The sequence below is a fragment of the Ornithorhynchus anatinus genome, chromosome 9 (assembly GCF_004115215.2).
Source record: "Ornithorhynchus anatinus isolate Pmale09 chromosome 9, mOrnAna1.pri.v4, whole genome shotgun sequence".
Taxonomy (NCBI): domain Eukaryota; kingdom Metazoa; phylum Chordata; class Mammalia; order Monotremata; family Ornithorhynchidae; genus Ornithorhynchus; species Ornithorhynchus anatinus.
The window spans coordinates 59472685-59496451 of NC_041736.1; the positions used below are offsets into that span (position 1 = coordinate 59472685).

The 23767-nt window shown below is 60.0% G+C and overlaps 1 protein-coding gene across 30 annotated transcripts in view; it reads left to right on the forward strand.

Annotated features, from left to right (window-relative positions):
- NRXN1 (neurexin 1) overlaps positions 1-23767 on the forward strand; it is a 637736-nt gene that overhangs the window by 590790 nt on the left and 23179 nt on the right. For 17 of the 30 annotated variants that reach the window (XM_039913064.1, XM_039913065.1, XM_039913069.1 and 14 more), the window contains 2 exons: positions 2535-2624; positions 4097-4416. In XM_039913064.1, the coding sequence (XP_039768998.1) occupies positions 2535-2624; positions 4097-4416 (410 nt within the window). Of the gene's footprint in view, positions 1-2534; positions 2625-4096; positions 4417-20671; positions 20746-21180; positions 21280-23767 lie in introns of those variants that run through there. The other 13 variants (XM_039913071.1, XM_039913072.1, XM_039913073.1 and 10 more) reach the window with 3 other exon arrangements.

Sequence of the window (23767 nt, forward strand, 5' to 3'; positions counted from 1 at the left end):
CAGTTAAACATGGGAAATTACCAAGTGATATCTTGCGAATGGTAAATGACAACGAATTTGGAAAAATGAAATGAGTCTTAAGCAAGAATTTAAAACTACAATACCCTAATTACCGCTCCCCTCTAATTGTCATCCTCACTGTGTTAATTAAAATTATCGCGAGCGATCGAAACGCTGCACGAGGAAGGCGTCGGAACGAGCGGCTGCAGAGCCGTCTGCAGTTCTCAGCCGTTCGGAGAAACCCAAGACCCAGTCGATGGTGTTTAGCGAGCGCTCGCTGTGTGCAGAACGCTGGAGCGGAGCGCTTGGGAGAGCACGACGCAACAGAATTAGCGGACCCGTCCTCCCCGCCCGCAACGAGCTCGCGTTCGAGGATCGGACAGCGACCCGACGGTTCTAGTTTTCCTCTGAGTGGAATCTTGCAGCAGAAGACAAACTGCATCTGTTGCCGGTGCAGAAGAAAAATCCACCCCCCGGGAGGAGAGAGAATTTGATGTTTTGGGGGGGATTCCTAAAACAGCGACAACTAAACACCTCCTCTGGGTTGCTTCCTGCGGTTTTGATTTCAAGCAGCAATATTATTAATCACGGTAATATTCCCTGCGGTGTTGGCTAAGTGCGCATTACTGTGCCGAACAGAGGAGTGGGGCAGAGTGCTTAGAACACGGTCCTGGGAACCAGAAGGAGCTGGGTTTGAATCCTGGCCCTGCCGTTTGTCTACCGGGGTGACCTGGGGCGAGTCACTCGGCTTCTCTGGGCCTCAGTTACCTCACCTGTGAAATGGGGATGAAGACTGAACGCCCCAACGTGGGACAGGGACTGCGTCCAACCTGATAAGCTCGTATCTACAGCGCTTGGCGTAGAGTAAGCGCTCAACACCATCATTAGCGCTAAGCACTGGGCAGACTGTGTGCTAACAGCCAAGCTTTCCCTACATTCTTCAGTTTGTCTCTGAATGCAAAGCGCCAGAAGCGGGATGGGTTATAGATGAGGGAACCGAGGCCCAGAGAAGCGAAGTGACTTGTCCGCGGTCACCCGGCAGACGAGTGGCGGAGCCGGGATTAGAACCCAGGTCCTCTGGCTCCCAGGCCTCTTCCACTAGGCCACGCCGCTTCCTGTTTTTCCGCAGAGAGGGATCCAAGGGCTCCCTTTGCATCTCTGGCACTCGGTTGAGGACAGGCTCCCTGAGGCGGCCGTTTCCTCACAAGTCAGGGGAAAAGTCAGATTTTCCTCTCCGTCGAGCGGGCCGAGCTCCACGCCGCGGAGAGCGAGGCCGGTCAAATCCGCGGCCAGTCGAATCCCTCCGGTCAAAGCCCCTTCCCTCAACGGAGCCCGCGGTCGGCCGGTGCGGGACCCCGCAGCCAGGCGGATCGCCTTCATCGAAGTGTCTTCCCCTCAACGAAGCCCCCGGTTGGCGGCCGCGGGACCCCGCGGCCGGCGAAATCGCTCGGGTCGACGCCCGGCCCCTCTACGAAGCCCGCGGCCGGCCGGCGCGCGATCCGGCGGCCGGTGAAATCGCCGTCGTCAGAGCCGTCGGGGAAGACCGTCAGCCGGTGCACGATCCCGCGGCCGGTCAGATGGCTTTCAGCGAAGCGTCTTCCCCTTAACGAAGCCCACGGTTGACCGGCGCGGGATCCGGCGGCCAACGGGAACGCTTCGGCCAACGTCTGGCCCCTCAACGAAGCCCGCGGTTGACCGGCGCGGGATCCGGCGGCCAACGAGATCGCTTCGGTCAGAGTCTGTCCCCTCGGTGGACCGGCGCGGGATCCGGCGGCCGACGGAATGGCTTTGGCCAAGGCCTCGTCCCCTTAAAAATGTCCGGAGTTGGCCAGCGCGGGGGTCCGGCAGCCGGCGAGATGGCTCTCGTGGAGACCTCTCCCCCCGCCGAAGCCCGCGGCCGGGGCGGGATCCGAGGCCTAGTAGGGCCGTAGCCGGGGAGACCCACCGGTCCCAATTCCGGCCGGGAACGGCGGACTCTCCGGTTTCCGTGAAGGAGGAGAGGGCGGCCCTCTCGATCTTGGGCGGGATCTGGGGCAGAGTCGTAGAGGGGACGGGGGAGAAAAGGCGTAACCACCGGGAAAAGGCGGGCGGGCGGGCGGGCGGACTCTCGGGTGGCAGTCAGAGGTTGGATGTGTTTGGAAACCTTAAATCTGTTTCACCTGAACATGTTTAACTAGTTAATAAGAAAATTTCCAAAAGAGAACGCCCAGAGGTCACCGCTCATTTTTCGGGTCAAGCCATGCTATGCTGTTTAAATTTGTTGTTTGGGTCTGTCTATAACATAAGTTCAATTAACCTAGCTCAAATGCAGATTTCTAATTTTCCATTAACGTAGGAATAATTCTGTCTGCTAAAATAAAATAAATGAATGAATGAAAAGTCTGAGCCATGAAATGTTCTAGGCAGCGCTTTTTAAACATTCCAAATTTCAAAAAAATCATGTGGCGACTGTGTAGCTCACGCTTTAAGTATTAACTTTTAACCTTTGACCTTACAGATTTTTAACCAATGAAATGTCTCTTTAAACTTTAAAGGAAACAATGATAACGAGCGCCTGGCGATTGCTAGACAGCGAATTCCATATCGACTTGGTCGAGTAGTTGATGAATGGCTACTCGACAAAGGTAAAAAAACATTGATTAAAACTTCAAATAAAAAAATAATTTGAACATAACCGAGTAGTACTTCATTGTTAACACTAATAAACATAAAAAATAAATTTTCAGTAAAACTAAATTAAACAAAATTTTAAAACCGTAAAAATGTAGCCAGCGACTTTTGCCTACCTTGTATAATAATTTTCGATACATTTTTTTAGCGGTACCAGCTGTTTAATAATCTGACCCTGTTAACTTAAGGTTAAAGGGACTGTTAAATATAATCCACTAACTCAATCTACGAGGATACTCAGCAAACATTAATGATAAAAACGATAAATCGTTCAGCGACGGTATGACGTATGCCGACATCTAAATTCTTAACTAACATCTCTGTAGTCGTGATCTCTTCATTACGGTCCTGAAAAAACAGAACAAAACAAAACAAAACAAAAAACAAACCAAAAGCAAACAACAACAACAACAACAAAACTCTTTGTTTAAACTGTAGGCATCTTAAATAGTGGGCAAAATGAATTGCCAGCCAAAACAAAGTCCCTTTAACGTTTGCAACCTTCTAAGAGGCTTTGGGCAACGAAACCCTGATTCGAAGTGAACTTGAAGTTGTGTGCATGCTTTTTCACCGGCAGAACTCAATCTGGATGTTCAATTTGATAATGCCGGCGCGCTGTCGCTGAGAGTCTGTGTTTGATGGAAATTCCGTGCCATGACCTCCCCCGTCGCTTTGTCTCGTCCCATCCCACACACCCCCCCCCCCCCGCCCCCGAGAGGGTTTCCTCTCTCGGATCGGTTCCGTTTGAATCGAAAGACTTGCCCGGGAGCCGGTGACGCCTGGATTTTTCGGGTCCCTCGTCTCCGAGAGACCCCGCGCCCCTCTCCGGCTCGGAGCCTGGCGCGTCCCAACGGGCCGGCGGTACGCTCTCGTCGCCCGGTCGGTCCCCCCCGTCCCCGCCCGCCCGCCACCCGGGGCGGCCGCCGGCCGCCGAACGTTCCGGGTCCCGGGCGATCCCGGGCGGTGGCCCGAATTCTTGGGACCGTTTTTTTCCCAAAGCAGGTAGCCGCCACTCTAGGGAGCCAGCGTCCACCTGCCTCCACCCGTGCCTCCCTCGGGGCCGGACCCTTCCCGACCCAGAGGCCGGCCGGGCGGGCCTCCCGGCCCCAGGGGGAGAGAACGCTCCCCCGGGCCGAGCCGACGGCCCCCTCCTCCCCCGATTGGCAGAGCGTCGAGAGCAGATTCCGAAACCTCCCAAGATTGACCGGCGAGATCGCATCTCACGGGCACCTCATTCCAAAGCAATGAATTATGAGGCAACTGCCTGTCTTATAGTTTATTGCTCCCATCCTTCACTCCATGCAGAGATCCCTTTCCGTCATCCTTCGGTTGTTCGTTTGTTCGTTTTTGATTTTTTTTCCATCTCTTCTTAGACTCCAGAGTGCCCAGTCAACATTTCTGCATGTATGTAATATTATCTTTGCAGGGCGCCAGCTCACAATCTTCAATAGCCAAGCCAGCATAATAATTGGCGGGAAAGAGCAGGGCTTCCCCTTCCAGGGCCAGCTGTCTGGGCTTTACTACAATGGCTTGAAGGTTCTCAATATGGCGGCCGAAAACGACGCCAACATCGCCATAGTGGGGAACGTGAGACTGGTCGGCGAAGTGCCTTCCTCCATGACCACCGAGTCCACGGCCACCGCGCTGCAGTCCGAGATGTCCACCTCCATCATGGAGACCACCACGACGCTGGCCACCAGCACGGCCAGGAGAGGGAAGCCCCCGACGAAGGAGCCCGTCAGCCAGGTGAGCCGGGTCTCTCTCCGGCCGGCGGCCCTCCCGTCCCCTCGTCCCTCTGCGGCCCGGGGGGCGTCGGACCGGCCCCGGGGAGCCCTCGGGGGGGAGGCTTCTCGGGGGAGACCCCGGCGGCCTCTCCCCGGTTGCTTCCGCGCTCGCCCGGACGGACTGCCGGTCCGTCGCTCCGGAGTCCTCGCCTCTCCCCGCCGGGACCGGAGGTGAGCGGCCCGGGCTCTGAGCGGCCCGGGGTTCAAACGCTCCGGCCTCCCCGGAGGCGGGTCGAGGCCGGACCGCGTGCCGGGGCCGAGGTCGGGACGGTCCCCGCCACCGTCGAGGCGGTCGGGGTGGCTCGAGGCGAAGGCTGGCCCGGTCTCTTTCCCTCCCGCGAACCGATCGTCGGATGCGGTCCCGGGGCGCCTCAGGCACCCGCCGTTGAGCGGAGGTTTGCGAGGAGGGCTTCGGGCTCGGACCGGGGCCGGGACTCCCGGGAGAGCGTAGCCCTGACCCGTGGTCGGTCCGGGGGCCTGATTTGCGGTCAGCCCGCGGCTGCCGTTTCCGGTGACCCCCGCGGGCCCGATTCCCGGTTGAACCCGCGGCCCCCGAAGCGCGGGGAGCCCGTGGTGGCGATTCGCGGTCGGATCGCGGCCGCGTTTCGGGGTCGGCCCCGACTCGCGGTGACACCGGGGTCCCGATTCGTGGTCCCGAGGTGCGGAGAGACTATGGCCCCCATCTGGGGTCAGATCACGGTCTGTGGTGACCCGGGGTCGGATCCCGGCCCCGACGCGTGATGACGCCGGGGCCCTGAAGCGCGGCGAGGCGGCGCTCCCGATGCGTGATGACTCCGTGGCCCCGATGCACGGCGAGGCCGCGACTCTAACGCGTCCCCCGGTCTGGGGCTCCGGTGCGTAGTCAGACCGTCAGTAGTGAGACCGTGGTCCCGATCCGTGGTGATGTCGTGGCCCTGGTTCCCGATGGCACCGTGGCCCCGATTCGCCGGCAGACCGGGCCCCGATTCCGAGGCGACGCCGTTGGGAGCCCGCGGTCCCGATTTGTAGGGACACCGTGGTCCCGATTCGTGGTCAGACCGGGGCCCCGATTCCCGCTGAGTCGGTGGTCAGGCCGCGGGCCAGATTTGCGGGGGGACGTGGCCCCGGTTCACCGTCGGGCTCTTCCACATAGAACTCACGCCGAGTGACTCGTCGTTCCTTTGGGCCCGAGAGGTCGGAGGCTGAATAAGTTGCTGAATTGTCCATTCCAAGCGCTTAGTGCGGTGCTGTGCACATGGTAAGCGCTCAGTAAATACGACCGAATGAAGGAAAGCGTTAGACGTGTGTGTATGCTGAGGAGATGTGTGGGAGGGGACGTACTGAGCACTTGGAAGAATTCAGTAATCAAAGTAATGATGATGATGGTATCTGTCGTGCGCCTACGACGTGCCGAGCACTGTTCTAAGCGCTGAGGTCGTTACGCGGTAATCGGGTTGTCCCACGCGAGGCTCTTAGTCTTAATCCGGCATTATTATCATCGATCCCCCTTTTACAGAGGAGGGAACCGAGGCCCAGAGAGGTCGAGTCACTTGCCCGCACAGCAGGCAAGCGGCGGAGCCGGGATTAGAAGCCGGGAAGCGCTCACTAAATAGCAGTGATCGATTGATCCTGTGGTTCGTGCCGTGGGTAATAGTGAAAACCGCAGGGAGAAAGTCCACGTGAAAGAAAGGGCAGAGAGGACACGGGAGGAAAGAGAAGGGAACGGGGAGAAGATGAGTCCGACCCGAACCCAGCGGAGAATCAGAAAAAAAATCGAGGTCAGATTGCCTCGCTGGAAAGAGGCCGGGCTTGGGAGTCCGAGGTCGTGGGTTCCGATCCCGGCTCCGCCGCTCGGCAGCTGGGCGACTTTGGGCACGTCGCCTCACTTCTCTGTGCCTCGGTCACCTCGTCCGTAAAATGGGGATTAGGACTGTGAGCCCCACGTGGGACAAGACCGGGAGCTAGAAGGTTAAAGACCGTAACGACGACAACAGAAGAACCGTTAACAAGGTTATGGCAGGAGAGAAGAACGTTCCGGAGAAAATATACCCATAGAGTCGCTACGGATCGGAAACGACTCGACGGCAACTGATGACGATAACGACCGATATAAGACATTCGTTCCTTCTCACCTTCTCACGGTGCCCCGTTCTAACCTTCTCATTCGATAGTATTTATTGAGCGCTTACTGTGTGCAGAGCACCGGACTAAGCGCCTGGAACGGACGATTCGGCAACAGATAGAGACCATCCCCGCCCATTACGGGCTCGCGGTCTAATCGGGGGAGACGGACGGACAGAAACGAGACAACCTAATCGCCATAAGTAGAATCCAGGGGATTCATTCGATGGTATTTATTGAGCGCTTACTAGGTGCAGAGCACCGGACTAAGCGCCTGGAACGGACGATTCGGCAACTGATAGAGACCATCCCAGCCCACTGACGGGCTCGCGGTCTAATCGGGGGAGACGGACGGACAGAAACGAGACAACTTAATCGCGATAAATAGAATCAAGGGGACGGACGCCTCATCAACAGAATAAAGCTGGGCCGCGTCCTCGCCTGTCCCGCCGTCGACCCCCGGCCCTCGTCCCACCTCCGGCCCGGAACGCCCTCCCTCCTCAAACCCGGCCGAACAATCCCTTTCAAAGCCCCACTGAAGGCTCCCCTCCTCCAGGAGGCCTTCCCAGACTGAGCTCCCCTTTTCCTCGGCTCCTCGTCCCCCTCCCCGCCCCACAGCACTGGTGAATATAATAACAATAATGGTATTTGTTAAGCGCTCGCTGTGTGCAAGGCACTGTTCTCAGCGCTGAGGGGATACGAGGCGATCAGGTCGTCCCGCGTGGGGCTCGCCGTTTGATTCCCCGTATTAACAGATGAGGTGACTGAGGCACAGAGAAGTGAAGCGACTTGCCCAGAGTCACCCAGCTGACAAGTGGCGGGGCCGGGATTCGAACCCATGACCGCCGACCCCTCTGTCCACGGAGCCACGCTGCGGGCTGCTTGAATATACGTACGTAGCTATAATTCTATTTATATCAATGATGTGCATCGATCTATAATTCTATTTACGTGTATTGATGCTACCGATGCCTGTTTACCTGTTTGGACGTGTCTCTCCCCCCTTCTGCCCCGCGAGCCCGTCTCTGTGGCCGCGTCGTACTTTCCAAGCGCTCGGTACAGCGCTCTGCACAGAGTAGGTGCTCAGTAAATACGGTGGAATGAACGAACGAATGAATTTATCGAGCGCTTAATGATAAACAGGTCAGACACGGTCCCCATCCCACATGCGTGCAGAGCACTGTATTCCTTCGTTCCTTCGGTCGTATTTATTGAGCGCTTATTGTGTGCAGGGCACCGTACCGAGCCCTTGGACCGGACAGATCGGCAACAGATAGAGACGATCCCTGCCCAACGACGGGCTCACGGTCTAAAAGGGGAGGGGGGGGACTGTGAGCCATCAATGGGCAGGGATCGTCTCTATCCGTTGCCCATTTGTCCGTTCCAAGCGCTCAGTCCAGTGCTCTGCGCATAGTGAGCGCTCAAGAAATACTACTGAATGAATGAATGAGACAGGCAGCCAAACCAAGTAGACAGGCTAAAATAAATGATGTGGAAATAGACTTCGGTGCACTGGGGCTGAGGATGGGATGAGCCCCAGCGCTTAGTACAGTGACGTGGTGTAGTGGGTAGAACACGGGCCTGGGAGTCAGAAGGTCGCGGGTTCGAATGCCGGCCCTGCCGCTTGTCAGCTGTGTGACTGTGGGCAGGTCGCTTCTCTGGGCCTCAGTGACCTCATCTGGAAAATGGGGATTAAGACTTTGAGCCTCACGTGGGACAACCTGTATCTCCCCCAGCGCTTAGAACGGTGCTCTGCACATAGTAAGCGCTTAGCAGATACCAACATTATTATTATTATTATTAATCCCGGCTCAGACCGCTGTGTGACCTTGGGCAAGTCCCTCCACTTCTCTGGGCCTCCGTGACCTCATCTGTAGAAACTGGGGATTAAAAATGCGAGCCCCATGTGGGGCGGGGACGTGTCCAACCTGCTTCACTCGTATCTACCCCAGCGCTTAGAACAGAGCTTGGCACGTAGTAAGCGCGTCACAAGTACCATAATTAGTATTATTAATATTACCGCGCACGTAGAAAGCGTTTATCAGATACCATTTAGAAAAAAATCAAGTGTTTGAAGGGAATGGATCTATCGTTATCATCGTAATGGTTACAGTTGGATAATCACTGTTACTATTACTATCATTATCATTATTATCACGTCTCCAACGGGGCCGCTGCTGATTCCAGGTGACCCGGGGGGAGCATTTACCCGGAGGCGGACTCTGGGACGCGGTTGACTCCCAGAGACGTTTCCGTCACGTGCCCGAGAGACGCCCCAAAGTTGCGGTTTCTAAAAAAAGATGCCAAAGAGCCACTGGACGAACGGAAGCGAAAATCCCGGAACGGAGAAGGGGGGGGAAAAAAAAAAAACCCAAAAAATCACCCCTCGTGAAATTAATTAGCTCAGAAGGGAAAATAGTCAGTTTAACATTAATCGCTAATGAAAGGAGGCTCTTTGATTATTAGCCCGCACGAGTTTAAAGACAAAAGTGGTTTAGAGAAGTAAATGATCTAATCAATTAGTGATTACTTGGTCTGTTTGCAGGGTATTGAGTTAAATTAAAGATTACCGGGTTCATTAAAAAAAGATTTTATAAATCCTTTTTTTTTTTTTTTTTTGGTATCTCATGGTTTCTTTTTCCCCTTCCCAAACTGCAGCACCCGCATTTAAGCCCTTTCGATGAGCGCGTTGTACGGACGAGGGTTTCCTTCGCGCGTCCTGCCCTTATTTCTGTTAATGTCTCGGGGGACGGGGATTGTGTCCATTCCGATTATCTGGCACCTCCCCCCAGCGCTCAGAACAGTGCTTGTCACACAGTAGGCGCTTAACAGACACCATCAAAGGAAAAGAAAAGTGTCTGTCTCCCCTTCTAGATGACGGACTCACTGTGGGCAGGGACGCCGGGGTGTTGGCGTCTCCCAAGTGCTTAGCGCGGTGCTCTGCACCCAGTAAGCGCTCAATAAAGAATCCCTGGCTCTGCCACTTGTCTGCTGCGTGACCTTAGGCTTGTCGCCGCACTTCTCTGAGTCTTAGTTAAGGGCTCAGTGGAAAGAGCCCGGGCTTGGGAGTCCGAGGTCATGGGTTCGAATCCCGGCTCTGCCGCTTGGCAGCTGGGTGACCGTGGGCAAGTCACAGGTGAGACCGCTGAGGCCCAGAGAAGTGAAGTGACTTGCCCACGGTCACTTCACTTCTCTGGGCCTCAGTTCCCTCATCTGTCAAATGGGGATGAAGACCGGGAGCCTCCCGGGGACGACCCGACGACCCCGTATCTCCCCCGGCGCTTAGAACGGCGCTCTGCACGTAGTAAGCGCTTAACAAATACCAACATTCTTATTATTATCAGTTACCTCATCTGGGAAATGGGGGATTAAAACTGCGAGCCCAAACCCGATTGTGCCCAAACCCGATTTGCCTGTATCCACCCCAGCTCTTAGTACGGTGCCTGGCACATAGTAAGCGCTTAACAGATACCGTAATCATTATTAGAAGCCGCGTGGCTTAGTGGCAAGAGCCCGGGCGGCTCGGGAGTCGGAGGACCTGGGTTCTATTCCCGCCACTCGTCCGCTGCGTGACCTTGGGCAAGTCGCTTAACTTCTCCGTACCTCAGTGACCTCATCCGTGAGGTGGGGATCGAAAGCGTGAGCCCCACGTGGGACGACCTCGTTACCCTGTATCAACTCCGGCGCTCAGAACAGTGTGTGGCGTATAGTGAGCGCTTAACAGATACCATCATTATGATTATCCAATACATACCGACTGATTAAGTACACAGACGGCGGGGGCCCGGAGAGCGGCTAGGAGGGAGAGTGGGTCTGTGTGGTCGCTGCTGGGAGGAGGGTTGGGTTGGAGCAGCACGGACTTGGGAGGCAGAGGTCGTGGGTTCTAATCCCGGCCCCTCCGCTTGCCTGTTGTGTGACCTCGGACTCGTCACTTCACTTTTCCGTCGCCTCAGTTCCCTCTTCTGTAAAATGGGGATTGAGACGGTGAGCCCCAGGTGGGACAACCCGATCACCTCGTATTCACCCCAGCGCTCGGAACAGGGCTTGGCACATAGAGCTTGACAAATACCATAATCATTATTATTATTATTTAAAGCACGGGGTTCTTTCCCGCTTCCACTGGAGGTCCCAGGAGGAGGATTCCATGTTCTCCCAAACGCCCGGTGCCGGTCCCCAGGAGACGAGATCTCCGTGAGATGAGCCGGCCCTCACAGACTCTCACGGTCACCTGGCTCCAGGGGAGCATCGGTCAGGCGTATTTATCGAGCGCTTGCCGTGTGCAGAGCGCCGTACTAAGCGCACGGGAGAGGACGGCGTAACAACAAACGGACACATTCCCTGCCCGCGACGAGCTGACGGCCCAGGCGGGAGATGGTATTTATTAAGCGCTGACCGTGTGCAGAGCGCTGTGCTAAGCGCTCGGGAGAGTACCGTACGACAGTAAACGGGCCCATTCCCTGTCCGCAACGAGCGTCCAGTCTAGAGGGGAAGCAGGACCGGGTAGCAAAACTTCCTTTTTCTGTTTTATTTCAGTTCGATTCAGCCGTATTTACTGAGCGCTTACGGTGCGCCGAGCACTGTACTAAGCGCTCGGGAGAGTACAACAATAAACAGACGTGTTCCTCTTTGTGACTCTGTGTCTCCCCCAGGCATCTTTCGCCTCATCCCTTCGGTGTCTCTCTTCTCCCATCCGTCTGTGCCTCCCTCCCGTCTTTATCTACCTCCGTGCTTAGAACGGTGCTTGGCACAAAATAAGCTCTTAACAAATACCATAATTATTAGGAGCAGTGATAGAGGTATTAGAATTAGTATTAATAACGTTGGTATCTGTTAAGCGCTTACTATGTGCCGAGCACCGTTCTAAGCGCCGGGGGAGATGCAGGGTCATCGGGTCGTCCCACGTGAGGCTCCCGGTCTTCATCCCCATTTGACAGATGAGGGAACTGAGGTACAGAGAAGTGAAGCGACTGGCCCACAGTGACACAGCTGACGAGTGGCAGGGCTGGGATTCGAACCCGCGACCTCGGACTCCCAAGCCCGGGCTCTTTCCGCTGAGCCGCGCTGCTTCTCTGTCAGAAGCCTGGGAGTCAGAAGGTCACGGGTTCCGATCCCGACTCCACCGCTTGCCTGCCGCGTGGCCTTGGGGGAGTCACCTTCTCTGTCCCTCAGTTAACGTCTCTGTCCCTCACTTAACTTCGCTGTGCCTCGGTTACCTCATCTGCAAAATGGGGATGCAGACCGTGAGCCCCACGTGGGACGACCTGATTCCCCCGTGTCTACCCCAGCGCTTAGAACGGTGCTCTGCACATAGTAAGCGCTTAACAAATACCTTCTTCTTCTTCTCAGTTCCCTCATCTGTAAAATGGGGATTAAGTCCGTGAGCCCCACGTGGGACGGGGACTGCGACCGACCCGATCTGCTTGTCCAGCGCTCAGCACGGTGCCTGGCGCGTACTGAGCGCTTAACAAATACCACAATTCTTCTCCTTATTATTATTATTTCTCTTTCTCGGCGTCTCTCTCTGTACCTCACCCCCCCCCCCCCCCCAGCCACTGCCTGTCTCTTTCCCCATCGCGACGTCTCCTTTCCTGTCTCTCTCCCCCGTTCGCGCTCCCTCCCTCAACCCGGAGGACGATTTCTTTGAAAGCCCAGGCGATCCTTCAAGCTACAAAATCGATAAATCGGGCATCGTGCGTGATTCAACTGCCCGTTACGTCCTCGGAATGACCGGGTGGCGTTGGGAGGGCACGGAGTCATATTTAATCCTATTAAAAAGCGAAATAACCAGCAAAGAACGAGATTAGGCCACCGAGTTCCCAGCATTTTCAGAAAGAACAGGGAATCCGGGAATGAAACCTGAAGCCGCGTTTCCGGGCCGGGACGCGTAGCTGTGCAGAGGTGATTATTCGTCCAGTAGGCTTTATTGAGCGCTTACTATGTGCAGAGCACTGCACTAGGCGCTTGGAGTGGACAGATCGGCATTGCGAGCCACAGAGAAACACAAATCTATCAGGAAGCCCGGCTCCGATCTTATTCGGGGGGTCGGTCATTCCTCATTCCGGCCGTGGGTTCGGATGCCGGCTCTGCCACCGGTCAGCTGTGTGACTGTGGGCGAGTCACTTCTCTGGGCCTCCGTCTGGAAAATGGGGAGTAACTGGGAGCCTCCCGTGGGACAACCTGATGACCCTGTATCTCCCCCAGCGCTCAGAACAGTGCTCGGCACATAGTGAGCGCTTACAAATACCAACGTTATTATTATTATTATTCCAGAACCTCTCCCGGAAAGTGGAATTTGGGAGAGTTGAATGGTTGTCAGGCGGCGGCTCCAGTTGTATTACCCAGCGCCGGCCTTTTCTCGAACTGGCTCGGTCTACGTTATGATTCATTCGTTCGTTCACTAGTATCCATTGCGCGCTCACTATGCGCAGAGCACCGGACCGAGCGCTTGGAATGGACAAATCGGTAACAGATAGAGACGGTCCCTGCCCTCTGACGGGCTCACGGTCTAATCGAATTACCAGAAGGAATGGCAGACCCTAGCGATCGCCAACTCCGTTCGTTCATTCGGGCGTATTTACTGAGCGCTCACTGGGTGCCGAGCACTGTACTGAGCCCTTAATAATAATAATAATAATAATAATGTTGGTATCTGTTAAGCGCTTACTATGTGCCGAGCGCTGTTCTAAGCGCTGGGTAGCTTGGCGAGTACAATTGGGCAACCGATAGAGACGATCCCTGCCCAGCGACGGGCTCGCGGTCTCGAAGGGGGAGACCGACAACAAGACAAATAATAATAATAATAATAATGTGGGTATCTGTTAAGCGCTTGCTCTGTGCCGAGCACCGTTCTAAGCGCTGGGGGAGATAGAGGGTCATCGGGTCGTCCCACGGGAGGCTCCCGGTCTTCATCCCCATTTGACAGATGAGGGAACTGAGGCCCAGAGAAGCGAAGTGACTTGCCCCCAGTCCCACAGCTGACAAGCGGCGGAGCCGGAATTGGAACCCACGACCCCTGACTCCCGAGCCCGGGCTCTTTCCACTGAGCCACGGCTACGGAGCCTGGCCTGTAGTGAGCACTTAACAAGAACCGCAGTTATTGTCAATGTCGTCGTCATCGCCAGATCTGAGGCCGAATGGTCCCACCCGCAGTGGGCCCGAGCGCTTGGTAGAGTGCTCTGCGCCCGGTAGGCGCTCAATCAATAGAATGAATGGCCGAAGCCACGCTCCAGGCCTCCCCCATGACGGTGACCCACCTGACCCCCACCGGGCCAGGGTGTAGGGGACGGGAAGGGAGGGGGTGGACTGGCGGGTGGCGAGCAGAGTCCAGGACCCCCAAAGGGTCTGTGAGCCCGTCAGCGGGCAGCGACTGTCTCTATCCGTTGCCCATTCCAAGCGCTTCGTCCGGCGCTCTGCACCTAGTAAGCGCTCCGTAAATACGATTGAGTGAATCCCCTTGCTTCTGTTTATCGCGATTAAGTTGCTTTTGTCCGTCCGTCAGACCGTGAGCCCGTCACCGGGCAGGGACCGTCTCTATCTGTTGCCCAACTGTCCGTTCCGAGCGCTTCGTCCGGTGGTCTGCGCGTAGTAAGCGCTCAGTGAATACTACCGAATGAACATCGGATGGCCGGGTTTCTCTGGAAGAGCGATCCGAACGGCTGTCAGAGGCCACCGACGGTCCGCGAAGCCCTGCCTCGGCGGGAGATGTTAGAGCCCATCCCCGCCAGTCAGAGGAATGATTTATCGGGGCCCGAAACCTTTCGTTCACGAAGCCGGAGTCCCGCTACCGCCGCCGTCCGTCCCCGGGCCGGTGTGGGTTCGCCGGGGGAAGTCGCGCGGGGAGACCGGAGTCCAGCGGCGATTCCTTTCCACGGCGATTTTCCTTCTGCGAGGTCGGCAGGAGAACCGGGCGTCCGTACTAAGAATGATAACAACGTTGGTATCTGTTAAGCGCTCACTATGTGCCGAGCCTGTCCTGAGCGCCGGGGGAGATACGGGGTCGTCGGGTCGTCCCCCGGGAGGCTCCCGGTCTTCATCCCCATTTGACAGATGAGGTCAGTGAGGCCCAGAGAAGTGAATAACGATGTTGGTATCTGTTAAGCGCTCACTATGTGCCGAGCACTGTCCTGAGCGCCGGGGGAGATACGGGGTCGTCGGGTCGTCCCCCGGGAGGCTCCCGGCCTTCATCCCCATTTGACAGCCGAGGTCACTGAGGCACAGAGAGGCGACTTGCCCACGGTCACCCAGCTGACAAGGGGCAGAGCCGGGATTCGAACCCATGACCTCTGACTCCCAAGCCCGGGCTCTTTCCACTGAGCCGTGCCGCTTCCCAACAGTATCTGTTAAGTGCCAAGCACTGCTCTAAGCGCTGGGGTGGACGATGATAATAGTAATCGATTATGGTATCTGTTAGGCGCTTACTATGTGCCGAGCACCGTGCTCTGTAAAATGGGGGTGAAGACCGTGAGCCCCACGTGGGACGACCCGATCACCTCGTATCTCCCCCGGCGCTTAGAACAGTGCTCGGCATATAGTAAGCGCTTAACGGATACCAACATTATCATCATGGTTATTATCCTGAGTTTCTACGAGAAGCAGCGTGGCTCAGGGGAAGGAGCCCAGACTTGGGAGTCAGAGGTCTTGGGTTCTAATCCCGGCTCCGCCGCCTGTCCGCTGGGGGACTTTGGACAAGTCACTTCGCTCCTCCGGGCCTCAGTTCCCTCACCTGTAAAACGGGGGTGAAGACCGTGAGCCCCACGTGGGACGACCTGATGACCCGTTAGAGAAGCAGCGGGGCTCAGCGGAAGGAGCCCGGGCTCGGGAGTCAGAGGTCGCGGGTTCCGACCCCGGCTCCGCCACTCGGCTGTCGTCCATTCCTTCGGTACGTAGCGAGCGCTTACTGTGTGCAGAGCGCTGGACCGAGCGCTTGGAAAGTACAATGCGGCAATGAAGAGAGGCGGTGAAGAGAGAGAAGTAAACGGAGGGATACGGAGAGAAGCGCCGTGGGTTCGTGAGGCGGGAGCAAGTCCGCGTGACGCGGGAGGGAGTGGGAGAAACCCAGTCGGCAGGTCTTTCCGACTCGCCCAGTGGCGGCTAAACCGGGAATCCCACCCGACACCCGCCGCGGAAAGGGCTCGAGGAACCCCGCAGCCGGAGAGAGGCCTCGAACCCGGGCCTGGGAGTCACGGGGACCTGGGTTCTGATCCCGGCCCCTCCTCTTGTCCGCCGTGGGACCTCGGTCCGGTCGTTTCACTTCTCTCTGCCTCCGTTCCCTCATCTGTAAAAGGGGGATTGAGACTGGGAGCCCCAGGTGGGACGGGGAGGGGACCCGGTCCCACCTGATTATCCTGGGTCTACCCCGGCGCCTAGTACGGCGCCCGCTACGTAGTAAGCACTTAGCAGGTATCGCTGCTGTTGTTGTTATTCTTGCTCCAGGATGAATTACGGATAGGGGAAATATAGTGCATTAGAGAAGCAGCGTGGCTCAGTGGAAAGAGCCCGGGCTGGGGAGTCAGAGATCATGGGTTCGAATCCCGGCTCCGCCGCCGGTCAGCTGTGTGACTGGGGGCAAGTCACTTCACTTCTCTGCGCCTCAGTTACCTCATCTGGAAAATGGGGAGGAAGACCGGGAGCCCCGCGTGGGACAACCCGACGACCTCGTATCCCCCCCAGCGCTTGGAACAGCGCTCTGCACATAGTGAGCGCTTAACAGATACCAACGTTATTATTACCCCGGTGCTTAGAACGGTGCTTGGCACATAGTAAGTGCTTAACAAATACCATCACCGTCGATATTATGATGATGATTATTTTTATGAGGCTTTGCGGGTGGGGAGAGGGGTGGTCCGTCGTATGCGGAATGGGGCGGGGGGGGGAGGGGGGGAGTTCCAGGCCGGAGGGAAGGGACCCGGGCGAGGGGTCGGCGGCGAGACAGACGGGGTCGAGGTTCGGTAGGTTGGTGCTAGAGGAGTAGTCGGAAATAACAGTAATAATAATGATGTCGGTATTTATTAAGCGCTCACTATGTGCCGAGCACTGTTCTGAGGGAGGCTCCCAAGTCTTCATCCCCATTTTCCAGATGAGGTCACCGAGGCACAGGGAAGTGACCGGCCCACAGTCACACGGCCGACGAGTGGCAGAGCCGGCATTCGAACCCATGACCTCTGACTCCCCATCGTCCCCCTTCATTGCTGAATTCTACCTACCGTCCCACGTCTAATAATGGTATTTGTCAGACACTGACTATGTGCCGAGCCCCGTTCCCCAACGTCTGGCGGGGCGGGATTAGAACCCACCACCTCCGACGCCCGGGCCCGGGGGCCCTTCCCACTAAGCCAGGCTGCTTCGTGGCTTAATAATAACGTCGGTATTTGTGAAGCGCTCACTATGTGCACAGCACCGTTCTGAGCGCCGGGGGGAGAGACAGGGTCATCGGGTTGCCCCACGGGAGGCTCACAGTCTTCAACCCCCATTTTCCAGATGAGGTCACCGAGGCCCAGAGAAGCGAAGCCACTTGCGCACGGTCGCCCAGCTGACAAGTGGCGGGGCCGGGATTCGAACCCATGACCTCTGCCTCCCGAGCCGATCGTACTCTCCCAAGCGCGGACGGAGTGCCCTTGCCCAGAGGAGGGTACTCGGGCAGTGCTCCTGACCGGGTTTCCGGATCCCCGTGAGATTAATCGGTCGACGGATGTTATTTCCGGAGCGTCCGCTACGGGCCGAGGTGGTATTTGTTAAGCGCTTACTATGTGCAGAGCACTGTTCTAAGCGCTGGGGGATACAAGGGGATCGGGTTGTCCCACGTGGGGCTCCCAGTTTTAATCCCCATTTTACAGATGAGGTAAAAGAGGCACAGGAAAGTTAAGCGACTTGCCCAAAGTCACGCAGCTGACAAGCGGCGGAGCGGGGATTCGAACCCGTGACCTCTGACTCCCAAGCCCGGGCTCTTTCCTCTGATCCATGTGCTGTACCGGGGGGACAGAGTGCAGTAGAGTTAATAGGGCGGGGAACTCATGCCTCCTAGCTGCCGCGCGCCCGGCGCGGACAGAGCGCCGGCCCGGGAGTCGGAAGGCCCTGGGTTCTAATCCCGGCTCCGCCGCCCGTCCGCCCTGGGGCCTCGGGCAAGTCGCGTCGCCTCTCCGGGCCTCAGGCTACCTCCTCTGGAGAATGGGGAGAAACCCCGGGAGCCCCACGAGCGACGGGGACCGCGCCCAACCCGACCTGCTTGTGTCCACCCCCCCGGCACTTAATCCGGTGCCGGGCACGTCCCGCGGTCATTATCGTCATCGTTATAACCGTTACTTCCCGAGCGCCCCGCCCAGAGAGAGCGCTCGGTAATCTCCCAGTCCCTGCCCTCAAGGAGCTTAGAGTCCAGCAAAGATCAACGGATCGGGGAGCGTCGACGCCGGGACGTCGATCTTTCAACCCCCCGGCTCCGGCCGGGGGCCGAGACGGCCCAACGTCTTGCCCGTGCGGCCTCCTCTCCTCCGGCGGCCGGGCAGCGGGCCCCGTTTTCTTCTCCGAGGCCCGACCTCCGCGCCCCCGGGATCTGCGGGCGGCCAACGCACGGATGATGATCGTCGTGGCGCTCGGGGGGGGGGGGGGGGGGGGGGGCGCCGGGCGATGATGATAATCATAATAATCATGTCGGTATTCGTTAAGCGCTTACTACGTGCCGAGCGCCGTTCTAAGCGCCGGGAGACGCGGGGGAATTCGGGTCGTCCTCGTGGGGCTCACGGTCTTCATCCCCCATTTTACAGATGAGGTCACCGAGGCACCGAGAAGTTAAGTGACTCGCCCAAAGTCACACGGCCGACGGGTGGCCGAGCAGGGATTCGAACCCATGACCTCTGACTCCAAAGCCCCTGCTCTTTCCACTGAGCCACGCTGCTTAGCATTAGTCTAAGCACCGGGGCAGAGGCGAGTTAATCAGGTCGGAGACGGGCCCTGCCCCCACGGGCTCACGCTCTCAATCCCGCGGTACAGATGAGGGAACCGAGGCCCGGAGAATAATGACCTTGGCGTTCGTTAAGCGCTTGCTACGTGCAGGGCACCGTTCTAAGCGCCGGGGGAGATACAGGGTGGTCGGGCGGCCCCGCGTGAGGCCCCCCGGTAAATCCCCATTTTACGGACGAGGGAACCGAGGCCCAGAGAAGCGAAGCGACCGGGCCGCGGGGCGGAGCCGGGATTAGAACCCAGGCCCTCCTGACCCCGGGCCCGCGCCTTCTCCGCTGAACCGCGGAATCGAGAACGTTCCCCGCCCCCGCGGGCCAGGATCTTCTCCCGAAAACTCTTCCCTAAGTCCGAGGCACCTCTTCGGAAGAACAGGGCGGCGGGGCCGCCGGTTCGGGGCGAAGGATGGGGCCAGATGTTCCCGCCAAAGAGCCCCTTACGGCGTCCCAGACGCGCAGGCCCCGATCACCGAGGAATCCTAGCACCTCGCCGTCATCCGGCGGTATTTATCGAGCGCTTAGCCTTTCCCTTGGGCCGGGGAGGCGAGGGGTTGGCGGGGCGGCCACCCGCTAGGTTCCCCCTCTCCCTGCACCCCAGGACCCGGAGCCCCCGGCTTCCTCGGGCCCGAGGGTTTCGCGAAGCCGAACGGGGAAGACGGGCGGCCATCGCCTTGACCGAGAAACATCACCTCCCCGCGGGGCCCCGGTCCGTCCTCCGGTTCCGGGACCGGCCGGGACCCCCGTCGCCCCCTCGAAGGGGGTCGACCGGAGAGGAGAGCGGAGGCAGACCGTGAGGCGGAGGGATAGCGGGGCGGGGGGCCCGGACACGGAGGGTCCAAGGGATGGGAGAATGGCGGGTGGGGAGGTTGGGTGCGTGTCCCCTTCCCGACGGAAGCGTGGGGCTACCGCCACCGCCCCCCATTCCCCCTCTCCTCTCCGTCCTCCCTCTCCTCTCCCTCCTCCCCCGTTTCCTCCATCCTCCCTCGTCTACCTCCCTCCTCCTCCTCCCTCCCCTCCTTCCTCATGCCTGGCTTCCTCTCTCCTCCCTCTCTCCTCCCCCTGCCTCCTCCCCTCCTCTCCTCCCCCTGTTCTTCCTCCTCCCCCTCCCTCCCCCTCTCCTTCCCTTCCCCCTCTCTTCCTCCTCCCCCATCTCCTCTCCCCTTCCCCCCCCCCCCCCTCCTTGGTCCCCCTCTTCTCCTTCCCTCCCTCCCTCTCCTTCCTCAGTCCTTCCTCCTCCCCCTCCCTCCTCCCTCCCCCTCTCCTTCCCTTCCCCCTCTCTTCCTCCTCCCCCATCTCCTCTCCCCTTCCTCCCCCTCCTCTCCTTGGTCCCCCTCTTCTCCTTCCCTCCCTCCCTCTCCTTCCTCAGTCCTTCCTCCTCCCCCCCCTCCTCTCCTTGGTCCCCCTCTCCTTCCCTTCCCCCTCTCTTCCTCCTCCCCCATCTCCTCTCCCCTTCCTCCCCCTCCTCTCCTTGGTCCCCCTCTTCTCCTTCCCTCCCTCCCTCTCCTTCCTCAGTCCTTCCTCCTCCTCTCTCCCCCTCTCCTTCCCTTCCCCCTCTCTTCCTCCTCCCCCATCTCCTCTCCCCTTCCTCCCCCTCCTCTCCTTGGTCCCCCTCTTCTCCTTCCCTCCCTCCCTCTCCTTCCTCAGTCCTTCCTCTTCTCCCTCCCTCCTCTCCTTCCTCTGTCCTTCCTCCTCCCCTCTCCCCCCCTCCTTCCCTTCCCCCTCTCTTCCTCCTCCCCCATCTCCTCTCCTCTCCCTCCTCCTCCTCCTCCCCCCTCCTCTCCCTCTCCCCCCTCCCCCGCCCCCTCCCCCCGACGGGGCGGACCCACCGCAGCGGCGCCGCCATTGGCTGGCGGGAGGCACGTGACGGGCGGCGCCCCCGGGCCGCTCCCCCCTCCCGCTCCCTCCTCGGCGCCTGCGCGTTGTGGCGCCGGGCTCCCCCCTCCCTCCCCCCGCGGAGCCGCCCGCCGATTGGTCGGGACGCGGCGCAGCCCGTCGCTCCCCTCCCCCTCCCTCCCCCTCCCTCCCCCGCCTTTTTCCCACCTGGCCCGCCGAGGCCGCGCCCGTCCATCGCCTCCCCTTCCCATTAACCGTTAGGGAAAGGGGCGGGGGAGGGGGGGTGGGAAGGAAAAAAAAAAAAGGAAAAGGAGGAAGGGGGGGGGGACCCAAAAAAAAAAAAAAAAACCCCAAAAAAAGGTCCCCAGCGGGCAGAGATGGATATGCGCTGGCACTGTGAATCCTCGCAGGTAGCCGCCGCGCGGCGGGGGGGAGGGGGTTATCGAGGCGCCCCTCCCCCCCTCCTCCCCCCCCCTTCCCCCCCTCCCCCTCCCCCCCGCAGCTCCGTGCATCCCCCGGCCCCACCGGGGGTGGCGACGAAAAGGAGTTTCCAGGCCCCCCCCTTCCAGCCCCAGCGAGGTCTCCCTGCGGGCTGCACCCGTTCTGCCCCCCCCCCTTGCAGGGGGGGGGGTCTTTGCATCCCCCCCCCCCAGGACCCCTTGCAACGGGGCGGGTGCTGTGCAGAACGATGAGCCCCGGCGCAGGATGAATAAAAGGACCGGTTTCCCCCCCCCCCCACCCCCGGTCCCCACCCTCCCCTGCACTCTGTCCCGTCCCCCCCCCCCCGCCCGCCGTCGGTCAGAGCGGCTGCCGGGGTGCGACGCGCTGCGCGGTGCGCTGCGCTGCGCTGCGCGGGGATGGTGGGCGCCTGGCCGGCGCTGCTGGCGGGCAGCGCGGGGCTCGCCCTCTCCGGCGCCTGGCAGCACTGGACGGTCGGGCGGTCTGTGAGTTAGGGCCGCGAGGGGAGGGGGCTTCTGCATGCCGCGGGGGGGAAACTGAGGCAGGGGGCGGGCCCGGCCCTCTGGGGGTCCGGCATCGAGGCGGCAAGGCGGGGAGGGGGGGGGAAACTGAGGCAGGGGGCGGGACCGGCCCTCTGGGGGTCCGGCATCGAGGCGGCAAGGCGGGGAGGGGGCGGGGACGGAGGGGAGGGGGGGGTCAAGCAGTAGCCTCCTTCCCGGGACCGATCCTACGCCCCCCCCCCCCCCCTTCGCTGGATCGGGACAGTGGACGGTAGCCGAGGGCTACTTGGGGGGCGGGGGGGCGAGGGGGGTCCTTTCTCCTCCCCCCGGCTTCCTGGCAGTGGGTTGGCAGAGGGGGGAGGAGGTGGTGATGATGGAGGGGAGGGGGCCAAGCAGTAGCCGCCTTCCCGGGACCGATCCTACGCGCCCCTTGGCTGGATCGGGACAGTGGACGGTAGCCGAGGGCTACTGGGGTGGGGAGGGGGTCCTTTCTCCTCCACCCTTCCCCCCCCCCCCCCCGGCCTCCTGGCAGCGGGTGGGCAAAGGGGAGAGGGGGTGGTGATGGAGGGGAGGGGGCCGAGCCGTGGCCTCCTTCCCGGGACCGATCCTTCGCGCCCCTTCGCTGGATCGGGACGACGGACGGTAGCCGAGGGCTACCGGGGTGGGGAGGGGGTCCTTTCTCCTCCCCCCCCCCCAACCTCCTGGCAGTGGGTTGGCAGAGGGGGGAGGGGGTGGTGATGGAGAGGAGGGGGCGCGGGTGGAGGGGAGGGGGTGGAGGGGGGCCGAGCCGTGGCCTCCTTCCCGGGACCGATCCTTCGCGCCCCTTCGCTGGATCGGCACGACGGACGGTAGCCGAGGGCTACCGGGGTGGGGAGGGGGTCCTTTCTCCTCCACCCTGCCCCCCCCCCGGCCTCCTGGCAGTGGGTTGGCAAAGCGGGGAGGGGGCGACGACGGAGGGGAGGGGGCCGAGCCGTGGCCTCCATCCCGGGACCGATCCTTCGCGCCCCTCCGCTGGGTCGGGCGAATGGACGGTAGCCGAGGGCTTACCGGGGTGGGGAGGGGGTCCTTTCTCCTCCCCCCCAGCCTCCTGGCAGCGGGTTGGCGGAGGGGGGAGGGGGTGGTGATGGAGGGGAGGGGGCCAAACCGTAGCCTCCATCCCAGAAATAATCCCCCCCCCGCCCCCCGCCCCTTCGCTGGATCGGGACGAGCGGACGGTAGCCGAGGGCTGCTGGCGGGGGTCCTCTCTCCTCCCCCCCTCAGCCTCCAAACGGCAGATTTGGGGACGGGAGGGGGCGATCCCTGGGACGCCGCGGCGGTGGACGAGAACCGGCCGGTTGGATCTCTCTCCCCACGCCGCCTCCCTGGGCCCGCGGGGTTCCTGAGGGGCTACCGCAATTATTAAGATTTAATAATAATACTATTGGTATCCAGTAGGCGCTCACTATGTGCGGAGCACCGTCCTGAGCGCCGGGGGAGATACGGGGTCATCGGCTCGTCCCACGGGAGGCTCCCGGTCTTCGTCCCCGTTTGACGGATGAGGTCGCCGAGGCCCAGAGAAGTGAAGCGACTGGCCCGCGGTCGCCCGGCTGACGGGGGGCGGGGCCGGGATTCGAACCCGCGACCCCTGACTCCCGAGCCCGGGCTCCTGCCGCTGAGCCACGCCGCTTCCGAGTAGAACGGCGCGGCCGCCTCGGCGGCCCACGCCCCCGGTTCGGGAGGCAGACACCGGGGCACCCCCCTTCCGTTCATTCGGTCGTATTTACCGAGCGCCTGCTGGGTGCGGAGCACTGCGCCGAGCGCTCGGAGAGGACGATTCGGCAACGGAGAGACGATCCCCGCCCGCGCCGGGCGCGCGGTCGGGAAGGGGGAATAACGATGGCAGCCGTTAAGCGCCTACTCTGCGCCAGGCGCTGTTCTAAGCACGGGTCATCGGGTTGTCCCACGTCTCGATTCCCCCTTTTCCAGATGAGGGAACTGAGGCCCAGAGAAGTGAAGCGACTTGCCCAAGGTCACCCAGCAGACGTGGGACGGGGCCGGGATTAGGACCCGCGTCCTCGCCCGCTGCTTCCGGCGTCTGCCGTTACGTTCGTTCGTTCGCTCGTATTTACGGAGCGCCGGGCTGAGCGCTCGGAAGGTGGAATTCGGCGATAAAGGGAGACGGTTGGGAGTCGGAGGTCACGGGTTCGAATCCCGGCTCCGCCACCTGTCAGCTGGGGGACTGTGGGCGAGTCACGTCACTTCTCTGCGCCTCGTCTGGAAAATGGGGACGAAGACCGTGAGCCTCGCGTGGGACAACCCGATGACCCCGGATCTCCCCCGGCGCTTAGAACGGTGCTCGGCACATAGGGAGCGCTTAACGGATACCGACATGGTTATGATTATTATCGTCCCACCCCCTCTTCCATTGGCACCTCCCCCACCGTTGGCGGGGAAGAGGGCCGGAATCTGAACCCGGGACCCGGGGGTCCAAGGT